The sequence below is a fragment of the Nelumbo lutea genome, chromosome 1 (genome assembly GCF_056320005.1).
Source record: "Nelumbo lutea isolate HS-2025 chromosome 1, American lotus-T2T, whole genome shotgun sequence".
Lineage (NCBI taxonomy): Eukaryota > Viridiplantae > Streptophyta > Magnoliopsida > Proteales > Nelumbonaceae > Nelumbo > Nelumbo lutea.
The window spans coordinates 139,072,147-139,095,103 of NC_142684.1; the positions used below are offsets into that span (position 1 = coordinate 139,072,147).

At 36.9% G+C, this 22,957-nt stretch overlaps 2 protein-coding genes across 4 annotated transcripts; both read left to right on the forward strand.

Moving 5' to 3' along the window:
* The first annotated feature begins 969 nt into the window (after positions 1–969).
* LOC148877903 (ADP-ribosylation factor GTPase-activating protein AGD5-like) lies at positions 970–10,530 on the forward strand. Of its 3 annotated transcripts, none has more exons than XM_088946253.1 (11): positions 970–1,306; positions 2,838–2,896; positions 3,145–3,235; positions 4,611–4,665; positions 4,755–4,845; positions 4,972–5,203; positions 8,549–8,765; positions 8,914–9,092; positions 9,397–9,657; positions 9,736–9,794; positions 10,034–10,530. In XM_088946253.1, exons 1-11 carry the CDS (start codon positions 1,256–1,258, stop codon positions 10,191–10,193), a joined length of 1,455 nt encoding a protein of 484 aa, XP_088802379.1. In that variant the 5' UTR covers positions 970–1,255; the 3' UTR covers positions 10,194–10,530. The 3 variants fall into 3 exon arrangements, with proteins under 3 accessions (XP_088802379.1, XP_088802386.1, XP_088802394.1); XM_088946260.1 differs by having other exon boundaries at positions 989–1,306; positions 2,838–3,022; XM_088946268.1 differs by having other exon boundaries at positions 995–1,306; positions 2,838–3,010.
* Positions 10,531–17,332: 6,802 nt separating this feature from the next.
* On the forward strand, positions 17,333–19,221 carry LOC148877904 (uncharacterized). The gene is made up of 2 exons (XM_088946280.1): positions 17,333–18,220; positions 18,564–19,221. Exons 1-2 carry the CDS (start codon positions 17,560–17,562, stop codon positions 18,950–18,952), a joined length of 1,050 nt encoding a protein of 349 aa, XP_088802406.1. The 5' UTR covers positions 17,333–17,559; the 3' UTR covers positions 18,953–19,221.
* The last annotated feature ends 3,736 nt before the right edge of the window (positions 19,222–22,957 follow it).

The window sequence follows — 22,957 nt, forward strand, 5'->3', positions numbered from 1 at the left end:
CAAATAAAGAAAACAATAGAAAATCACCAACCTCACCCATCTTCCTTTGAACTGCTCTCCTAAGGACCACTTTGCATTTTTCAATCGGACCACATATTTGGCCTTTCCTGCCCTTGAGATGAGAAGAAGGGTAAGGGGGAATAATAGGCTTTGCTTTGCTTTAAACTTAAAGCCTGGCTGAGGACCATTGGATGGGGTTAGCTAACCCAAAACCCCGTTTGAATTTGGGTCAGGTCAAATATTTGTGACCCAACAGCCCAACACAACATGTGCAAACTGATAAAAGGAGACTTCCTCCTCCTTTTTCTGTTATTTTGTCCCTTTTGTTTTCAGTTGGGCTGCAAATGGATCACATTGGATCCAAAATCCATTTCAATTTAATTCATATTCAATCTAAAGGCAAAATTTATGATGCATAAGTTGCATTGTGCAGCAACAAATGTGATTGGTTAAATAAGACAATAAGTATACCTTGTTAATGGTGAAAATACATTTGTGATTTGTGAAACATGAACCAATAATGGGATTATGCTCAGATTTGGATTCAGACAAATGAAGGGATTCTGAGCCTACCCAGTTAACATCCAATCGAGCCATCACTCAGTAAACCAATGAAAAATATGTAAATTATATCATATTTTTTATGTGATTGGTTGAAATTTTAATTTAATGTGCAGCAAATATTTAAAATGAACAGAGTATTTATTTGATGTGGGGTGGTCCCGGTGGATTGGGAATTGGGCAATTGTTTCATCATCCAAACAGATTTTCATGGGTTCATCTTGGGCTGGCCGGCTGGGCTCCTGAGTCGTCCTAATCTTCATTCTCCTACCACTCTACCAGTGGGCAGTGGATCAGGTCCGACCATACCCGAGCAGACCAACCCGACATGGTCCAAATAAAAAAAAAAGAAAAAAAAACAATGTTAAAAAATTATCCACTGTTCACATGCGTGGCAGAATAAGCTCAGACCGAAGACCGATTTCACACGCTTACAGAACAAAGCGAGAATTTAGAAGGGAAAAAAAAAGTCAAGAAGAGACGCGCTAGTGCGATCGATTTCTCTCCTTGATTTTGGTTTCTGTCTTTGTTTGTTTATTACGGTCCGCTCACCGGCAGATTCTCAGGTTCTCACAAAATACAGAGGGAGGAGGGAGAGTGAGAAGAAGGGAGATTTCTCTTTGTTCTTTGCCTTTCTCCCTCTGTCTCTTATTGCTGAAATTCATTCTGAACACGGGCAATAACAACGGGCATCATGAACGAGAAGGCCAACGTCTCCAAGGAGCTCAATGCCAAGCACAAAAAGGTTCCTTTTTTAATCGTTTTTTCCTTAGTTTTCTGTTTACAGGGAATTTTGACTATTTTTCTTTCTTTTCCGCTTTTTAAATAGTTCGTTTGAATCTATGGGATTGATCTGCATAGCTTGAAGTCTCAAATTGTTACCCGTAATTGTCATCAGATTGATTGCATGAAGCTGAATTATCATCACAATCGATTCTACGATTTCGGGGTCGAATTCTATTCTATTTTTGTTTTTATTATTGGGTTATTCTGCGTTTTCAGATCTTTATTTAGGGTTCCCAGTTTTGTGGAAATCCGATTGTTGAACATTGACTCGGGGAACTATAATTTGATTTCTTTGTTATTTTTATATGGTGCTTATCAAGGTTTCAAGCTTGTAGCTCCATTGACGTACTGACTCGGCAGCCATGACGCTCCTCGTAAAAGGAAATAAAAAGAAAAAAGAAATGATTTTTATACAAAACGGGATTGTAAAAGAGGCTTGGCATTTAATTATCAGCCCTTGTCATTTGTCAATATTGTGCCGATGTGCACCACGTTTCGTTACTTTCTTGAATCTTCATATTTATATTTTTATTGGAATGCTCATATTTTTCTCCTGTTTTGTTTTTAGTTTGATAACGGGAGTATACTTGGAAAAATTGTTCTTAGATAAAGAGTATCAAATAAGTATTCCAGAAAAGATTTGGTTTTAGCTCCATTGAGTCTTGAAATTTGCCAGTCCTATGCAAGTTGGGTTTTCTTATACAGACCAAAGTTTTGCCATCTGATCACAAATGATCTTGCTGATTGGCATCTTTATGCCCTGCATATTCCGGCATTTAATTCATCAATCTGGAAATACATCCTTCTTCATACCTGGTTTGGTGCATTTGTTCACGAGTGACCCTGCAAATCCATTTTTCATCATTGTGGCTGCTTGCCACTTGTGTCATTTGGTGCCTGGGTGGCTGAAATTATTTAATCGACAGCTTTTTTTCCCTATTTTTGATGAGAGAATTACTAGATATAAGTATACAGATATTGCAGTTCTGCACGCATATATTTGCTTTTGCATTGTGGCATGTATACCTTTCTCCCTCTGCTATGATAGATCTAAGGTCAATTTTACTGAAACAGCACAACTGCTGATATTGCATGCTTGAATAACCAACTCAGTGAATCATTTTTTCCACGAGCTAGTGGCTTCTGGATACTGTTTTACTGGAGAGTTACTACTTGTCATGTTGACCTGGACAATGCTGCAGTGCAGAAATTTTACCCAATACCATTAACTGTATCATTTTAGCTGCTTAAGTTTTTCATATACCGATACCATCAGTTTATCTAATGCATGGCATTTGATTATCCATAAATGCTGCTAATCTCCATCTCTCAAAAGGGACTTTTATTCATAACATATGTATAATCCATTTTCTAGTATGCTAATTTTGAATTAACCCTTCCCTTTGGTTTTGTGGTTTCTGTAGTTTTATAGGAAATATTGATTCTGTTCATTTCTACCAGTTTTCATCTTCTTCATTAATTCATTGCAGATACTGGAGGGGCTTCTTAAATTGCCAGAGAACAGGGAATGTGCTGATTGCAAAAGCAAGTACGTATCTAGAAGCAAACAGGACAATTATACATTGTTCTCTTGATGGATAATATACAAAAGTTATAATACTAGGAAAAGAAGGGAAAAAAGGAGACAGCTATATTTGAAACGGTAAAACTTATCGTAAGTAATGGTATTAACAATTTGAAATCTTTTAAGAATATGTTAGAATCTGAGATCCCACCCCAATTTGTTACTGAGGTCCATTTATATGGGCTTCTAATAATGATTTTCTTTCTATGCAGAGGTCCTAGATGGGCTAGTGTGAATCTGGGAATCTTCATCTGCATGCAATGTTCTGGAATTCATAGAAGTCTTGGAGTACACATATCAAAGGTGATATTTTATTTACTTATATTCTTAATTTCACCTTTGTACATACAAAGACAGTTTTAGTGGATTTTGCTTGTTAAAATTTGTGGTGCCTTCCTTTGTTGAATGAGATCAGATACACCATACACTATCTCTGTTCTGCAAGCCCATCTAGGTGGATTCCTAGGGGTTGAACATATGAGTTAGCTGAAGCAGGGACTGGGAGGGCTTTTTTGTATAGTTACAGGTTCCAACCAGAGCAACCTTGTGGGCAGAGCCTTTCTTTTCTTGCTTGACAAGTACATTTCCTCATGTACCCCTCTCAATTTCTAATATGCCTGATATCTGATGCATAAGCCTCATATGAAAGATAAATGTACCCATTATCTCATTTAAATAAATAACTATTTTTTAAATGCATAAGCCTCACAGCTGATTATTTGTTTCTTCTATTACATATGATTTCATTCACTTATTTTTGAAATCTTATCATATTTCTTTGGATGAGGTGTGCATCTAAAAGTCAGATAGCTGATGCATAAGCCTCATATGAAAGATAAATGTACCCATTATCTCATTTAAATAAATAACTATTTTTCAAATGCATAAGCCTCACAGCTGACTATTTGTTTCTTCTATTACATATGATTTCATTCACTTGTTTTTGAGATCTTATCATATTTCTTTGGATGAGGTGTGCATCTAAAAGTCAGATCTCTATCCCCAAATTTTGAGCAACAGAGACTGCTATGATTGGTTCACCAACTGGGTATTCATACTATAGTGAACCTGCAACCTAGGAGCTTAAGACTTCAAGTGTTATAATGATGCACCAAAATGCAGTGCATAGGGTTAAAGTGATTTAATAACTTGATTGGGCATGTGCCTGAATGAACTCAGTACATCATAACTAGTAACTAAAAATTAGGTAATGTTTTCATGGATCTGAAACATACTCCATAAATACACTGATGTTTGGTTGTGTCAACCTGGGCTTTGTAAAATAAAGTTTCAAGGTATAACAGATTCCTGTAATTTGGCAAGGTCACTCGCCAGGCAAGTTTTGTATCTTCACCAAGGTTTTCTTCTTTGTGCATAGAAGTGGAAAATGTAATAAATATAGAAGACTGGATCTCTTGAAAAGTATGTACTGTTCAGGAAAGGTATTCCACATATTTGTTTCTGCATCCCATGACAAGTGAACATTTGTACTTGAGAGGCATGCCTATTCTATGGTATATGATTTGTTTTCAGTTCTCTTACATGCAAACAAATGAAGCCCAACAAACCTGTCCTTTTCTTCACCTGAAATTCCATTGTTTGTGTTAATAAACTAGAAATACCAAACTACAGTTTCTATATGCCATATTCCTAGAGATTCTTACCATATATGCTCCAGGTGAGGTCTGCAACACTGGATACATGGCTTCCTGAGCAGGTTGCATTTATTCAATGTAAGCATGATTTTCATTTCCGTTCTCACATTCCTTCTACCACCTGTCCAAAACTATTTTCAGATTGGTTATTATTTGGTTGTATGCAGCAATGGGAAATGAAAAGGCAAATAGTTACTGGGAAGCAGAGCTACCCCCAAATTATGATAGAGTTGGGATTGAAAACTTCATTCGTGCAAAGTATGTTCCTTTTCTATTAAATATAATAATATTAAACAGGGTACCAACTCTTTGAGTCCAATGTTTGATTACAGGAAAGGACATTCCCCCTTCCTTATTTCTATTTAACTGACATGTATTTGTCAGGTATGAAGAGAAAAGATGGGTTCTGAGGGATGATAAAAGGAAAAATACTTCAAGTGTGCGGGAAGACAGGGCTTCTGCTTGTAGGCAGAGACCTGGGCAAAGAAGTGGGAGTGGATATGCCTATAATGATGAACATGCCTCTGATGATTGGAAGAACCTTCCTCCATCTTCTACAAAAAATAATGCTCCTCCTATTAGTAGTATTCCTGCACCCCCAAAAGTAGTCGAACAGGTAAACTTAGTTTGTAATTTAACCTTTTGTCACTGTTCTTCCTATGTTTCTTTCTTTATTTTCGTTTATCTTGTTTTTGTATTAGTACAGCTGTCTATTTTTTCTTATCAATTGTCTCATCTAGTATGCTTTAAAACCATCATTAGTATATAGGACAGAGTCTTGGATAATCAAGAAACATATTTATTTAAAAAAACGAGTGTAGCTGATATAAGGATGTTGAGATGGATAAATGGCAAAAGTAGAAAGGTCGGTATTAGAAAGAAGTGCATTAGAGTGGACTTAGAAGTGTCCTTAATTAGTAACATGAGGGAAAATTTGCTGAGATGGTTTGGTCATGTGCACAGACAACCAGTGACTGCACCAGTGTGAGTGACTTGGCCTTTCAGAACAAGTAATTCATTTTCCATTAATTAGGGTATGGCCAATTTATCAAACAAAGGAGCCCAGGTCACCACTATATGTATGTACTCATGCATATATAATATCTATACTATTATAAAAAGTACGAATGACGGTGTGGAACTTTTCTTGACTAAAATGCCCACATTTGTTATTTAGTCTATCTCTGATTATGAAGGTTGAAAATGTAATTTCAATTAATGTTTTTCACCTCATTTAATCCCCTCTCATTAATTCTTATATTTAAGGTATTAACTCACATTCTCTCTTATTAAATTCTATATTTAAGTTAACTTTTCACTAATAAATGCTACTAATTAGATCTATGCCCAATACTTTTAACAATATAAACCCATATATTTTAAAATTTACTCAAAAACAAAACCATTCTTTACCCAAGTGATGACTAAGCAATTCAACCATCCAAATCAAATTGGTCAACCCATGAAGTCATAGTTAGATAATAAAATTTTTAAATAGAAATAAATCTAGAAAACTACAAAAATATAGAAAAAATGTACACATCTATGATATTTTTTATTAATCAAATTAAAAAAATAAGCGTAATAAACAAGAACTGTTTTTATTGATGATGAAAATGAAATAAATAATCTAAAACTAACTAAAAATGAAATTATTTTCCTTTTTTAGCAGAGATTAATTGTTCAACTTTTGGATCCAAATTTGTCACCCTTTAATGTCATAATTAAATAATGAAAATTAATAAAATATAAAAAACATAAAAATGAAAAAATACATAAATTTTACAAAAACATTTGGGCACGTGTACAATATCATATATTTATCATATTAAACAAAAAATAAGAACTGGCAGGAAATAGCAGTCTCTACTCCAAGTAGAATCAATGTCCATCTTTTGTGGTTCCTCCCAATGGAAGGTTTTATCAAATTCAACTTTGATGGGAGCAGTGAAGGAAATCCATGGCCATCAGGGGTTGGTGGTGTTTTCAGAACAGAGGCAGGTTCAGTAATAGCCTTTTTTTCAGGACCAATTGGAGTTGGAGACTCATTGAGTGCAGAAATTCTGGCCCTATTGGAGGGGGTAAAAAGGGCTAAGGAGCTAAATATAAATAAGCTGATTATTGAAGGAGATTCGCAAGTGGTAACTGGCTGGATAGAGAAGGCAAATGATGGGTTATGGGCATACATTAATGAACGAAGGCAATTCAAGTGGCTAACCCAAGGAATGGATGTGTGCATCTGGTGGGTTAAAAGATGTGCTAATTCATTTGCAGATGCTTTGGCCAAACAGGGAGTGGGAATAAGTCATTTGTTTTGGGCTACACTGTAATTTTCCTTTAGAGGGTGAGGTAAGAGGGTTTACCTCCCACCCACCATTGTACTTAATCTTTCTTTCTTAATTAATGAAAGGTTTCTGTTACTGATAAAAAAAATATTAAACAAAAAATAAGTGTACATAATAGTATTATTTTTACACATATAGAAATTAAAAAATTATAGAAAAAATTGAACACATCTATAACTCCATATTTATACTACTATTAAAAATTTGAATAAGATTGTAGAGTTTTCTTTTCACTAAAGTACCCATTTTTTGAATTTAATCCCTATTTAATTTTGAGGTTTAAAATGTAGTTTGAACTACATTTTTCAGCTCATTCAATTCCCTCTCTTTAAATCTTATATTTTTTTGATAAATGAACAAAAAAAAAAAAACACTAAGAAGATAAAACATTACAAAAAGAAGACCGCCAAGTAGGTAGGCTATCAATGATACCCAAAACTTTGCAACCCAATATGAGGTGGTACATAATCAAATTCGGATTTTGCAATCTGCATCTGATTAATAGTGAAAAATAAAAAATACATGAATTTTATAGAAAATTTTGGATACACTATTACTATCATTATCATGATCTAGAATTCCCACGTGCATACTTTCTAGTAGCATGTGTACACACACACACACACACACACACACACTACATTTCAGTGTTTATTCTTTTCAATCACGCTTCCCACACAAAAAAAAAAAAAAACTCGGGGAGGAACATGGGAAATCAAAATCTTCTTCAGCAGTTAGGGCCTTTAAAAAGGACTTAGTTGAGAACTTGCCAGCTGGGTGAAGAGTCTCGATGCGGTGGTCAAAAGAGTTGGACGAAATATAGACCTCCCTAAGAGTATGGAGCAAGTTGGCAATTTCATTTAATTTCAACATCTCTTAGGGGTGTTCTAAGGTGCAGGTTCCAGTTGTTATGAGATGGGGAGAGATTAAGGCACGAGGAAATACTTGCATCTTGTTTCATGGTAAGGCTGAATAAACAGGGGTAAGAGGTTACCATTGTGTTTTTGTTCTAGTTATACTAGTTTCCAAAATAAGTGCAAAAAATTTGTTGCAGAATTGAGAAACCAATATGTTCTAAGCTTCCATATGGGGAGGTTTTACTACATCCAATTAGGGTGGTTAGCTAGACACAGCGTTTACTTCTTCAGCCATTCAGAAGGTAATCGGCTATGCATCTATATCTCTTGGTTTTTGCGTACCAAGTCTCTGGTAAATTGCCTCTGCACACCAATCCGTGCCTATTGTCTAGGAAGTTGAAATCACAAGATGCTGGTTCCTTTTGGAGTTGATGGTTTGATATCAATCACATAGCATGCTAACATAAACAAACATGGAAATAATGTTAAACTAGGAGGTACAGACAGGCCTTCAGCAATGTAGAGATGTATTAATGAATATGTATTACAAATTTTAAGTTAATTTTGAATGCTCTATTCCAGTTTATATACATGTCGATTACGAAGGACTTGATTTCTACTGCACTTATTGGATTATTCACACTTGTTGCCTTGTGAAACTTTCTTTTTCTTTTTGTTTACCCTTTTAATGTCCTGAGAAAGAATTAGGAGATTTGAGATGATACAAATGCAATACCTGACTTCTTAACTGATAAATAGGTTTCTCTAGATCCAAAACCAGAACCAGTCATCCAGAAACCTGAAGCAGTAGTACAGAAAGTTGAATCTACAACACATACGACTAACTCTGCAAAAGTTGCATCTCCCCCAAAAGTTGATTATGCTACTGATCTTTTTAACATGCTCTCAATGGAGAATCCAAGTGAGAGTGGCACAGAGACACCCGTTGATGATAATGCATGGGCTGGATTCCAGTGTATGTATTTACATGCCAATTAGTGTTATTGTCTCTGAGAAATTATTGCTACCTTCAAGCTTCTTCTTTCTAAATATTTCCTTGGTTTAGTATTTATCTGATTTTGGTAAGTATTTTTCCTTGTTCACTCCAAAATTAATACTTGCAGCTGCAGAAACATCATCCACAGCGGAGAAAGTTGGTCCTGAAAAGCCAGCTGAGAGTAAGACCCCCACTGGGTCTGGAATTGATGATCTATTTAAAGATCCACCTTCTGTCGCACCGCCACCAAATTCTGAAAAACCTCAGAAAGATGTAAAGAATGACATTATGAGCCTCTTTGAAAAGGTAGATGCTGTAATATCATTTATTGATTGTGATAATCAATTGACTAATAATGTTAAGTACTATGCTTGCTCTTAATGTCAATGGTAATGAGTTAAAGGATAGAAATTTTTGATGGTCAACTAGACTTGGCTCGGAGCCGAGGGCCCTGATCATACTTCTGCAATATTATTATCATAATAAAATTGAGTTGGTTGTTCTTTGCTTCATTATGAATAGCCAAATTTTAGTAATATCTTAACATTTTCATTTATTGCATTGAAAAGAAGAAAATACGTTCATTTGTTTATGCTCTGATGTGGTGCAGTCCAACATGGTGTCACCCTTTGCCATCCATCAGCAGCAACTTGCAATGTTGACACAGCAACAGTCCCTTCTCATGGCTGCTGCAGCCAAGTCAGGTGGCGTCACTCCAACATTTCCTGGCAATACCTTGCCACCTGCCTCTAATGGTACTCATGCACTCGGTGGCAGTTTGCCTGCTCAAAACTGGCTAAATGCGGGCTACCAAGTTCCTGGGATGATAAAACCAGCGACTGGACAAAATGAGTTACCGAAATTTGTGCAGGTGTAGCTCTATCTGTGCACATATATTATTAACTTCTCTGTGTCAAGAGATATATCTAACTTAGCTTCCTATTTCCAGACCGGAAACCCTAGGCCGACACATCCAGTAGGAAACATTGTTTCATTTCCTGCATCTAGGTATGCTCTCACTCTGTCATTGAATTCACCCTTCTTCTGAATTGAGTTTTCATCTCAAATAACACTTTAAAGGGAAAAGTAAAGAAATCAACAAACAATGAAGATTGTCTATTTGCTGGCATACATGGATGTATCATGCACATCTCAAGAATTTGTATCTTTTTTTTTTTTTTTAATCTTCTTAATTGTCATTTGTCAATACGTGCTTATCATGGAATTTATGGTGTTTATATTTGCAGCATGTATACCATGGGGCAACATGCTCCCAGCAATGGAGTTACCATGGCTGGACTGAATAGGCCTCCTTCGGCATCGTCTGTCTCTTCGGTTACTCCTGCCCGATCAGGAAAAGATTATGATTTCTCATCATTAACAGAAGGGTTGTTTTCGAAACCCTAAGCAATGGGGAAAGCAGATATTACCATACTAGTTCAGTGGATCCACAGGAAATATATTTGGGTGGGACGGGGAAATGTCTCCTGTATTTGGGGTTGTAAGCTCTTTTTGTAGAGGCAAATTCAGTTTTTGTTTCTTTTTTTTTTGTTTGTTTTATTATTCGGGTGGTGGCTTCATTTGTACTAGTAGTATAATTGAAGCAATAAAGATGGGTATAAATTGCTTGGATTCTTCGTCTCAATTATGATTACTGGTTCTCCATTTGGGGAAAATGGGATTAATCTTTGCATGTTGTATAGCGTGTTTGATTATTGCAATTCAGATATCAAATTACTGATGACTTGGGGGTTTGGCATGCACCCATATTATTATGTATGTATGTATATATTTGTTGATAGTCTTTTAAAAACTTCAAACTCTTTAATTTTGATTGGCGATTTTCTTCTCTTTTTTTTTTTTTTTTAAATGGAGAAATATATATATATATATATGTATATATTTGTTGATAGTCTTTTAAAACCTTCAAACTCTTTAATTTTGGTTGGTGATCTTTTTTTCTTCTAAAAATGGAGAAAGTATATATATATATATATATATATATATATATATATATATCGAGGTTTAAAATATCGATATGCCCGATACGCTGATAGGGGCATATCGGGTGTTTTGATACTTGTGTTTTTAGTTTTATTTTTTCAAAACTGGTTCAGGGGAGATAGTCTAGGACCCCTCCATTCCCTGAACTGGGGTGTATCGGGTGTTTCGATACTTGTATTTTTACTTTTTTTTTTTTTTTTTTGTCAAAACTGGTTCAGGGGAGCCAGTCTAGGACTCCTCCATCCCCTGAACTGGTCAGACTCCCAATACACCCACTGAGGGGCGTATCAAAAAGGTCCTGAAACGATACGTATCGGCTGATACGGGCCAATACGTAACAATACTTTGAACCTTGATATATATATATATCAAACTTTAGATATTAAAAATATCAATATTTTGATCCTTATGTTCTATCAATAAAAGCTTTTAAATACGTTGTAATATCAACAATGAGAAAGGAAAATGAAGGGTTTGTTGGAATTTGTCCAAGGATTAGAATAATATCTTAGTTACATGTCAAATGAAAGTATGTTCTACTTATAATTTAATTAAGCTTTTAAGCTTTCATTGGTTTTACCAGAAGAGGAGTCCAATACTGGTAACATTTAGAGGAGTTTTCTGTCAGTTGAAATGCAAAATTACTATTCTATCTACCTTCCATTGTCTATTTTCCATACATGTATATCCTAATGGCTGTTTTGTAATTGTCCAAAACGTTACCAACCTATTAAAAAGGTCTGTAAATGATAGTAGTCTCATATTCTCCAAACGAACCCCATTGTTATTAACCAACCTTACTCGGAAGCATTCTTCCACTCTAGAAAAATGACTAGAGAAATTAATAAATTTTTTAGCACTCTAATCCAGAAGAATGAGAATCCAAAATTTTTTTGCTATTTCAGATTTATTAGTCTTGACAATGTCTTTTATAAGGTCTTTGCTAAAATCTTAATAAATTGAATCCAACCGTTGTTATTGGGAGATCAAGCATTGGCAATGCACTATTTTGTGTTGCGGACTTCTATTTAGGTGGATTTGGTTGGGTTTGGTTTGGGTTGAGTTTCAATCCAATCCATTTAATCCACCAACCCATTAATGACCCAGTTATATAAAATTAAACGAGTTGGGTTCAACCTAAACCCACTTTAACCTAATTCAACCTGCCCAAACCCATTAATCTTATATTTATAGACTTAAAAAGCAAATTCTCTCTTAACAAATATATTGGTTGTAGTTTGGTGGTTATTGTAATTATTATTTACATAAGTGGTGAAGGTTCAAATCACATTACATTCATGTTATTTTTACACAAGCGGCGAAGCCTTTTGACTATGTTCGGATTCTAAGTTTGACCGAACCACTTAGGTTCAAATCGGCTAGACCAACTTAAGCCACTTAGGTTCAAGGGTGGTTGAACTGTTTAGATCTGGATCAATCCGATTGGATCGGACCAGTTCAATCAATGGTGGATTGACTTGGACCGGACCATATCAAGTTTGTGCATAGGTTTGGGACTGGACCGGTTGACCCGAACTGGGTTTGCTAACTCAGCTCGGTCCGGATTCGGGTAGAGTCGTGTGGATATTGGTCGGATGGACAGTCCAGACCGGGCATAGCACACATAGGCCGAATCAACCTGCCCAAAACGTTTCGGATTTGGATCGACTCGGGTTGGGTCGGAGTGTGTGAATATTGGTTGGACCGGATGGTCCAAATCGGACAGAGCAAGCGGCACCAAACCATCCCGCTTGGGGTCTATTTCGGACTTGGGTCGACCCGGATCAGTATATGCTGGATCGGGTCAGACCGCATTGAACTGGTTTGGACTCGGGTCAATTTTATTTGGATTTAAGTTGGGTGAAGTGTATTGATTCAAGACAAAACTAAATTTAGTCCATTATTAATAGAAAATTAATGCATTAATTATAAATTATTTAATTCAAAAAAAGAAAATTAAAATAAAAGACTAAGGAACTAATACTTATATCTATAATGGTTAATCCAATGGTTATCCACAACCCAACCCAACCCAACCCAACCCATTTAAATGGGTGGGTTAAACGGGTTGGGTTAAAAATTGCCATCACTACTTACTTGGGTAAGTGTTTCCCAAGAAAGACTCACCTAAGTAAGCGCATTTACCCATGTTCTTTTTATTTCCCATGTAAATAGGGCAATTATCATTTTAGTTATAAAAATTCATTATTAAAAGGGGCATTTTTGTCCCATTCAAGTGTTGACAACTTTTCCTCCATGCCCACTTAGGAGATGGTACTTAGGAAAATAAACTTTCTTTAATCCCCATATAAATCTAAGAAAAGAACATGAGTTTTTTGGTCAATAGAAATCAAAATCACATTCATCAACTTTCCCCAACTCTCAAAATCCAAAAACAGACACCCCTAGCCTGTGAAAAGTGTTTTATTAGTTGTATTTATACATCTGTAATGAGGCACACTTGTCATAGGTTGAACATAAGTAAACCCCTAACTTTTTTTTTTTGATGAATAACTTAGACCTAATTATTACCAAAGTAAAAGTATAGTTGTCAATTATAATTTGGTCTTATGGGATTAAACCTAAAGGACATTACCCAATGTTGGTCCCAATTAAGGGATTAGTCACAATTTATGTTAAATTTAAATTCTTTTTTTTTTCAAAATCCACCCCACTCAAATAAAAATTGTTGGATCAATTTGAAATATATAGAGATTTGACCTATTAAAAAGTAAACTACCAAACTCCAATAAAAGCATCGGGTACTAGGGGTGAACAAGAAAAATAAAAAAACCAAATCAATCAAAAAAATTGACTGAAATCGAACTAAAAATTTGGTTAATCAAACTAGTCGGTTTGGTTTTGGTTCAGTATTTAAAAAATCGAAGGTACCCATTCGGTTTTGATTAACCAAAATAGAAAACCGGTAGTAAATTGAACCGACCGTATACATATATTTATATATATTTATGTATTTTTATGTATATTATATTTTATATTTTCTATATATTATAAATTAATAAATATGCACTATATATAAATATATTTATAATATATAATATATAATATATTATTTAAAATATAATATTTTATATATTCTATTGTTTTATTATATATTTATATATTTTTTGATAATATATATTGCAAATAATAAAAAACCGATGAACCGAACTAGTCAACCAATTAATCGATTGGCTTCGATTTGGTTTCGTTTACCAGTTTTCCAAAAATCGATAACCTTGGTTTGGTTTCAAAAATAAGCCCACAGTTCGGTTCGGTGAGCACCCCTATGGGGTACCTCTTGTAGTTTTAGAAAGTTAATAGTCAGTAAGAAAATAACCACTTTGATTAAATGGTTAAAACAAAAGTTGGTTTTTACATAAAAGCAATTTGATGTTTGTAATGAACACAACAAATGTAGGGCTATCAATAAGTTGGGTCTGGGTCAGGTATAGTTAGAATCGAACCTAACTCGACAAGAAATAATAAGGGCCCGAAACTGAATTGATCGGTTCTTGGGACAATCAAGTCTATCTAACCCGATGTATCTAATTATGATAAACCTATTGAATATATATATATATATATATATATTATACATTGATTTGTTTAGATGCATGATAGTTGTATAGCCACCACCACATACTATCATTTATTTGATTTAAGATAATCACTTCACTTAATCCTAATTGGAAATACTAAAACCTTGATAACATGTTTTTTGTTTTCTGAATATTTTATTCTTTATCTCCTCTCTGTTATTTGCCACCCATAGCTTGCTACCCATAAAAGTTCTATTATGAGCCATCATAATAAACTATATCATTTCAAACACTTGTTTCCTGAATTTTGTACTCAAAGAACCAATAAAAACATCAACAAACAAATAATAATAAAACATAGGATTAATATATGTAATGAAAGTTGAGTTAAGATCTAAGATTAAAAAGTTTTATGAGATTTTAAGGGATGGGAAGAAGGTTGGGTTGGGCCTAACCTGAAGTTGACTTTGGGTTGGGTAGGTCGGGTTGGGCTAGGGTTGGCCTCAACCTGACCTAACCCAGCTTGACGCGACTTGTAGCCCTAATAATCGTTGATAGAAATTACTTGACTCTTTTTTTTTTCTGGAGTTTTTATTACTTTAATTTTGGTTGCACTCATTGATAGAAATTACTTGACTCTGCCACTAATTATCAATCTAGAACTAGTTCTACCTTGATCCGGACTAGACCTGATCCATTGATGGCACTACCAAACAGGGTTGCTGGGTCGATTTTGGAACATCAATGTAAATATGTACAACACAAAATCTTGTATTTTATATTTCTAAACGTGTATTTGCACTATATATATATATTTGTATTTGTATTGCTTCCAAATTGAGCCTTAATGGACTTCAAATATAGAGTTTCAAATGGTTTATCATTTTTTATCTAGCTCAAATTCGAATTTGAACAAGTTGGGGTTTTATAATTGCGTCAAGTATGGATCAACCCTAACCAGTTCAATTTGATTATTTTTTTAAATCAGATTTAGTTCAGTTTAAATATGCTTGCTTATGTGTATTTAAAATTTATATTATATCTATCTATTAGGAAAATTGGTTTAAAAATTTGCTTTTTTATTGAAGTGTTAAAGTTATTTTTAATTCATTTTGTGAATAATATATCCCATTTTATCATCTTTACTTAATTTATTAAAATCATTTAACATTTGATCGTGGTCCAGAATTGATTCGAGACCAATACGACTCAATTTGAATTCAAATACAAACTTTTCCCCCAAAAAAAGTCAAATACAAACAAATCAAATTTGGTTACGTAGTGGCTTTTGGCATCTTGAGATGAGCCCCACTCCAACAGTTTATGAGTAATGTTTGGTAAACACACCCCCCCCCCCCCCCTACTTGCATGTTTTCATTCATCAGAAGAAGAAATCTTCGTATAAAATATATGTTTTTTTTTTTGCAATAAAATATATATTTTCATTCATAAAAAATGTTACCAACGTATGACTGCAAATGCTATGAAGTGGGTGTGGGGAGGAAATCCTCGTGTAGAGGATAAAATACAGTTATCTATTTCAGCTTATTCTCTTTAGAATTTTATAGTTTTTTTTTTTTTCTTTTGAATTTTAAACATAAAATAATCTTACGTTTAACAAAAAGCCAAACAATCCCCTCCCTCAAAAAAAAGCCAAATAAGCCAGAAGAAAACCAGGGAAGATGGTAGGGCTTGGGTGACACGTGGCAATCATGTACACATTTGACGGTGGCGAAGACTAGTCTTGAGACTTTTGACTTTGATTCGAAAAGTGGCATAACAACCAACTTGTAGACCCATATCATATCATACGTGATAAGAGCCCGCCGTATACCCGTCTCCCAGAATTCCAGAACAACTGTTATCCCCACAAACGAGATTCCGCCACGTGTTTAACCGAAGATTGTAGTGATTCAAATAGCGGAGGTCATTTATGGTGAGCCTGGGTTCAAACAATAATTCACGACCCGTCTCTGCCAAACTGCCACTTCCGTCAACATGCGCCACGTTGCAAATATGTCTACCATCCAAACCGTAGAAGAAAATTGGTATTTGGAGTCTCTACTCTCTAGCAGCATGAAGGAAATACTACCGTGCAGCTTGCACAGTTGTTGAACAAACGTTTCTTTTCAATTTCATGACCAAACCAACATTGGTCATTGCCCATATGGCCATATCCCCAACTAGGCCCATTCTTACTATTACGATTTACCAGCAGGCAGCAGTCGAGCAGACAGCAGAGTACTGTAATACCAGACCAGAAGAAAGGAGAGATGGAGAAAAGGCACCCCACGATCAGTGATCGTGTTGCCGTGTAGGTCCCACCATGATTCTTTCCTTTGCTACGAAGCTCGCTTTCTCCATCTATTTTCTCCCAGTTGGGCCTAACGGACTTTCTTATAATTGTGGGACATACCTTAAAAGCGTGGAACCGGCGCTTAGGCCCACACGCCATAGCCACTCACCACTCACCACTCACCACCAGGCTGTTGGGCACGTGTGAAAGCCCGCGGGAATGGCCGCGCCCATGGGACCGGCGCTTCAGGATCCTCCTACAACTTCCGATTGTAACGGTCATATTATTGACCGTTGAGAAATTCCCCCTTTTTATAATTTTAAAATAGAAATATTTATATGACCCACACCATCCTCACTCTTGTGTTAATTAATCAGTACATTAAAAAGTACTAGACTACTAGGCGACGAACGAAGCAGTAATTGTTCTGTTTCTGTTTCTGTTTCTTGAAGCCTCTACGTTACACGTGTCCAATTCCAAAGATGCTTTGGACCGGGTTCACTAGTTGAACCGATGGGATTGGTTGAGCGGAGAAGGGCCAGTCCAAGTGTCCAACCTCGTGAATAACCACCATATTGACCATAAAACCCTCTTCCATCACGTCGTTCTTTCTGTAGCAAAAGGGGCATTTTAGTCATGTCAAATTTCTGCGAATGTGGGACCGGTATCAGATCATCCATCACCTCGCTCCTTAAGCTCCGAGCATCTTGATCCACATCCAACGGCTTTCCTTTCATCATAAACAGCATCGCCCACTTGGCACTTCCTATGATGTTCGGCCTCTCCCCCCTTCTCCATCCCGCTTCCCTTTAAATATAGTATCCTCCGCTTATCCGTATGTCTTTCTTCTCGCTTTCTAAGCTTCTCTCCAACAGGAAAACAAAAAACAGACAGAAGGTAAGATTCTCGCAAAGATCTCTCACCGGAAAGGATGGCGGTTATCTCTCGGAGCTCAAACAATTGGATTTCCTCTGTGAAGGTTTTACTGATTTCAACTGGAGTCGTATCCATGGCTGTGATATTGAAGCTTTCTGTTCCAGTAATGTTGGAGTTCATGCGTACTGAAATTCCTCTGATATGGGGGTCATTGCTCTCATGGCTTACGCCTCCTTATCTCTACGTGGTAATTAACGGGATAATAATCACCATAGCTGCGTCTTCCAGGTTTCACCAAAAGGTTGATGAGCAGCAGTCGGAGACGGTGGTTCCGCCCGTCAAAGCGGATGTACGATCTGATTTCGTCACCACGGATATGTATGAAGATGTAGTGGCGTTGAAGGAGCAAGTGGTCGCTGCAATTCCGGAGTTGGCTTATGAAACTGTTGTGATGAAGAATCCGGAAGAGACTCATCCGGATTTTGAATCTTTGGAGCCTGTGGCGGGGTCTGGACAAGGTCAAGCTGGGGCTGCGGAGGTGAAGAATCCTCCGACGCCTGCTTCAGAGGAGAATGATGATTTTGTTATCTCTAGATCTACTTGGACGCCGCAGCGGAGTGATTCGATCGATATTCCTAACGAGTATTCTTTCCCTGCTGAGAAACCACTGGTTTCTACTAGATTTGCCCGGAAGGCCGTCAAAGCTAGCCCCGAAGGTGACTCTCTCTCTCTCTCTCTCACACACACGCACACACACACAGAAATCCAGTTTTTAATTTCGTTTTGTTTTGCTACCTCGGTGGCGGAAGGAGGCTCCCCACCGGCACACCGTGTTGTCAGTAATCCGGCCGCGAGAGACGTCCGAATGTCTGTGCTATTTATTTTATTTTCTGAATTTCTGATAAGAAATAAAAATAAATAAATATATACATGGTTTCTTGGATCAAAAACAAGAACGTGGAGAGAAAGGAATCAACTTTATTGGGTTAATGACTTAATGGCTATGGAAATGGAAGTAAATCACAGTCATTTTACTTATTGTTTACTAATGTTGATTAGGTGGAAGGGCGTTACGGGTGGCGAAACCGAAACGAAACGACACGCTGGAGAGTACATGGAAGATGATAACGGACGGGCGCCCGATGCCACTGACGAGGCATCTGAAGAAATCAGAGACGTGGGAAACCCACGATCGTCACATCCACCCCGGAGCAGAGGAACTTTCTCCTGCGAAGGTGAAGAAGTCGGAGACGTTCAAGGGCCGTAACCCGAGGTCGTCGCTGAGTCCGTCACCGGGTTCCGGGAAGCCTCGCAAGGAACCTTCATTGAATCAGGATGAGCTGAACCGCAGGGTTGAAGCGTTCATAAAGAAATTCAATGAAGAGATGAGGTTGCAGAGGCAGGAGTCGTTGAATCAGTACAGGGAGATGATCAACCGTGGAACCTAGCAGAAAATTTAGACAATCAGAAAACATTTCCGTTTTCATTTTGTTCCATTTTTAGACATAATTGAGTCAGTTCAAGTCTGCTTGACTTTAATTTTTGGTTTGTTTTCGTTAAAAAGTTGAAAACTCTAAAGAAATGGAATTTGTTATAATCGATTGGTTGTATAAACTATAAAGAAATGGTTGCAGAGTGTTTTTTAATTTGTTCTGTTTTTATTGGATGTACAAACTGGAAAGAGCGAATGAATTGAATGATTCTTCTGATTGCTGCATATACGAAGCTTTTTATCATAGCTGGAAGTTGTCGCTTTGAGAGTGTTGTTGGCCAGTTGGGAGCCAGAGGGGGAAATCTTTGCCTTTACTGAGGAGTGAGCACTGAGCACTCTACTCTGATTTCTGATTTCGCTTTTTGTTGTTAGAAACTAGAATCAGAGCGGCCGGATTCAAACTCTGTAAAAGCCTTATCTCAAACTAAATTCCTCCGGTAATTTTACGAGATTTAGTGAAGTGTGTTTATTTTAGTTAGACTTTGATTGTTTGGTGGACTGGTTGCGTGGATAAAGGATAAACTTAGGGAGTTTTCGTGGTTATCTTCAAGGCTTTCACTTTTAACTACAAGAGTTGTCAGCTAGTTGTTAACATCCATGAGAAACTAACGCCACTTAAAAAGTTAAAATCTCTCTCTCTCTGTTATTCCCTTTGGCTCGTCTGTCACCTCCACATTTCGTTGCTAGTGGACACAGAGATATTCCTGCTGCATGCCAACTGGATTGATGATTGATCGAGTGGGGGAGGGTTTCACGCAGCTCATAAAAAAAGGGAAATTTTCATTTTAATACCCAATTAGTCCCCGAACTTTAAATGTAATATCTGAACTTTTTGCTCTTTCCGATTCCTGTCGATTATTTATTGAAAATGCCAAAATTATTCTTAAAAAATATTGTTCATTGTTTTTTATCTTGAGATTAAATGGACAGATGTTCGAGATTTTAGACTAATAAAACCATTCTTTTCTACTTTTAAATTTAAAATATGTTTTTGTTTAATTATTATTTTTATTTTTAATTATTATTTTTCCTCTATCATATTTTATGTTTTTTCTTTTTTTTTTCTCTTTTTTGAAGATAACTAATTCAGTTTCAAAATAAAAGATAATGAATAATGTCTTTTTTAAAAGATAGTTTTAATCTTTTCAATAGATAATTGAAGGTTGATAATGATGGTCACCAACTTGACACTTTGAAAATTTTGATACCGTTAACTTGACACTACCCAAAATTCAGAGTAGTAAAATAGAATTTTCCAAAATAAAAAATAAAAAAGACATTTTCCTTTATCGACGGTCACTTCGCGTTTGGTAATGCTGCGTGATAGATTGATGGCAAGACAACATCATTCATGCTAGAACCCTAGAAGATTGCGACTGCTATTGCTAGCAACATATGAATTAGTATGCTTGGAAGTGGATCCGGACGACACTGCAGTCGATTTGGGAAACCCGGCCCACTTTGTCTCTTCATCAAGAATACACATAAAGATGCTTAGCCGGTTTTGGAGACAATATAAATATACTAAATTGCTACTTCTTAATGGCTATTGACGTCAATTGTGTGAGGTAACTGATAACCCGACAGAATCCCTGCTCGTTCACTAGAGAAAGAAATTGATTTTGATATCATTCATTAACTCCTGCATATCAAGCAGGAAAGACTCTTGTCCCTTGATTCTCTTGCCATTTCATCCACATTTGATATGAACAGTAAGTTAATACGGCAACAGAATCAAGTTAAACAAGCAAATAATCAGTAATTGAAACAGGGAATGCATCAGTCAGAGAAAGAAAAATGGCAGTTGAATATGACAGAATTATCATACATAGCCGCTTCCTTGGTACATTTTTTTTGACATTGTTGTTTCAATCTGAATTGCTGAAAATTGCTTCTTAGGTTAATCAATGCAGAAAATTTTCAAAATAAAAGGCAGGCTCTGCATGTATAACAAGATCCAGACTCTCTAATCTTCAATTCCAGGTCAAAGTTTATGCTAGATATCCACTAGGTGTGATAGCTGAATTAAGCTCAAATTGTTGGAGATATCCAGATGGTAGTTTAAAGCTTTCTCAGAACTCAGTTTTGAGCAACCATGTTGACTCTCAATAACATTCATTTCATAGAAGTTAGTTCATTTCAATCATGACTTCATGAGCTATGGTGGCAGCACACTATGGATTATGGGCCTTTAAAGAAAAAGGCACAAAGAATCAATAAAGGTACTTTTGTTAATAACTTGGCACTAGCACATGTGGTTTACCGGTGCCCATTAACACATCACTGCCTTTATGTTCTTCAAAGGTCAGCTAGCTTTAATGGCTGTATGGTTAGGATTAGTTTTCCGATTTCATAATCTATTGTCAACATAACATATACTTGTTTCTATTTGGGTGGTTGCTAAGCTGGCCTAATGTCACGGGGTTATTCGACGAGGTTCCCGTGTGGCACTCGATGGGGTCGAGAAAATCTACGAATGCAAGTAATAATACACAAAAGGAAACAAGAAGACACACAAATTAGTCAAAAGGCTACTTGTATTGCATTGATTGATGATAAGCACAAGCACACAATTCAATGTCGAAGGGATCTCGTGCTTAACTTTTACACACTATTGACTCACTCGACTACCTACCTCCCCTCAAAGAGTACATTAAGCTTTTGGGGGAGTGACAGTAAGAAATATCAAAAAGGTGAAAAATTATACTATAGAATTACAATGATGCCATTGGCAATCCCCCCATACAAAATACATGCAATGTCCCATCCAAGACACACACTTGGACACTTGGGTGGCATGCTATGGGCATGGTGATGGCACTTGAAGGCGCGACAAAATGGTCACTTGTGGCTCGAACTTCTTGTTGGTGAAGGAAGGTTCTTCAACTGCTCCACGAATAGGGTTTCTTCCAAGGCCCGAATAGGAGGTTGGGTGGATGGCTTGTGGATGTCCTTGATGGTGAGAAAACCTATGGCTAGTCCCTAAGTTAAGTCCCTGCCCAGCTGCTTCAAGGTAGGATTTTGAACGTTTCCCAGTGGTGGTAGGAAAATCGGTGGCCAAGGCTGGGTCAAAATGATGGTTTGGATTTTTTAGGTATTGGTTCCCCTGCATTTTTGCCCATGGATGGATGCTCACCATGCTACTACGTGGTTCAACTTGAAGAGGGGTGAGAATGTGATTCCTATATTGCTTGGGTGACACTCGCTCTCCCCGATGATTGAGGTAGCGGGTTATAGTTGAAGTTGGCCTTGGGTCTTCTCTTGGGCCCATCAGTTGCAAGCATATGCAGCTTCTGCTGCAAAGGTGGCTTCCGCTGTTGTTGCTGGTGTTGTGGCGGTGTTGGCATAGACTTCTTCCTAGAGTCGTTGCGATCACTTCTGGTTGTAGTCATGGTGGTTGTTATAGATCTCTTTGCCATTCCTTGAGGTTGAGGTTGGTGTTGGAGTTGCAAGGCTGAGACTTGCTTCTTCTTGGTACTAGCTATGGCGGTCATGTTGACCATGCAAGGTGATTGCTCGTCCATGATCATCAGAGTGTCAAGGTGAGGCGCCGGTGCTGCTTTTGCCTGTATCATGAAGTCCATTCCAAGGACAACATCGAAGTCATCCATGTGAACAACGGAAAGGTCAATCTCTCCATCCCAGGTGCCAAGTTGTAGTCTTACTTTGTGAGCCATGCCATCAGTAGGTTTGGCACCTCTGTTAACTACTTTGAGCCAGCCTGGCTTTTTGGAGATGGCCAAATTAAGTTTCTTGGCCTCTGCAATGAATATGAATTGTGAGTGGCCCCCGTGTCAACTAGGAACCTAGTTGGCCTCCTGCCAAGGGTTACATCAACATACCTCAATCCTCTCTTAACTAAGGCAGTCTGTTTGGATGTAACCCCTTTCTCCATCATAGCATTGAAAAGTTGTAGGACGCCCACTCTTGGCGTCTGGGTACTCTGCTCCCCATCACTATG

What these genes read in the sequence shown, in the direction of transcription:
- LOC148877903 (XM_088946253.1), top strand. Translation starts at nt 1,256, where the DNA reads ATGAACGAGAAGGCCAACGTCTCCAAGGAGCTCAATGCCAAGCACAAA. An exon ending in TGCATGGGCTGGATTCCAGT is followed by an intron (nt 8,766 to 8,913) that starts GTATGTATTTAC and finishes TAATACTTGCAG; the next exon opens with CTGCAGAAACATCATCCACA. An exon ending in TTATGAGCCTCTTTGAAAAG is followed by an intron (nt 9,093 to 9,396) that starts GTAGATGCTGTA and finishes GATGTGGTGCAG; the next exon opens with TCCAACATGGTGTCACCCTT.
- LOC148877904 (XM_088946280.1), top strand. Translation starts at nt 17,560, where the DNA reads ATGGCGGTTATCTCTCGGAGCTCAAACAATTGGATTTCCTCTGTGAAG. An exon ending in CGTCAAAGCTAGCCCCGAAG is followed by an intron (nt 18,221 to 18,563) that starts GTGACTCTCTCT and finishes AATGTTGATTAG; the next exon opens with GTGGAAGGGCGTTACGGGTG.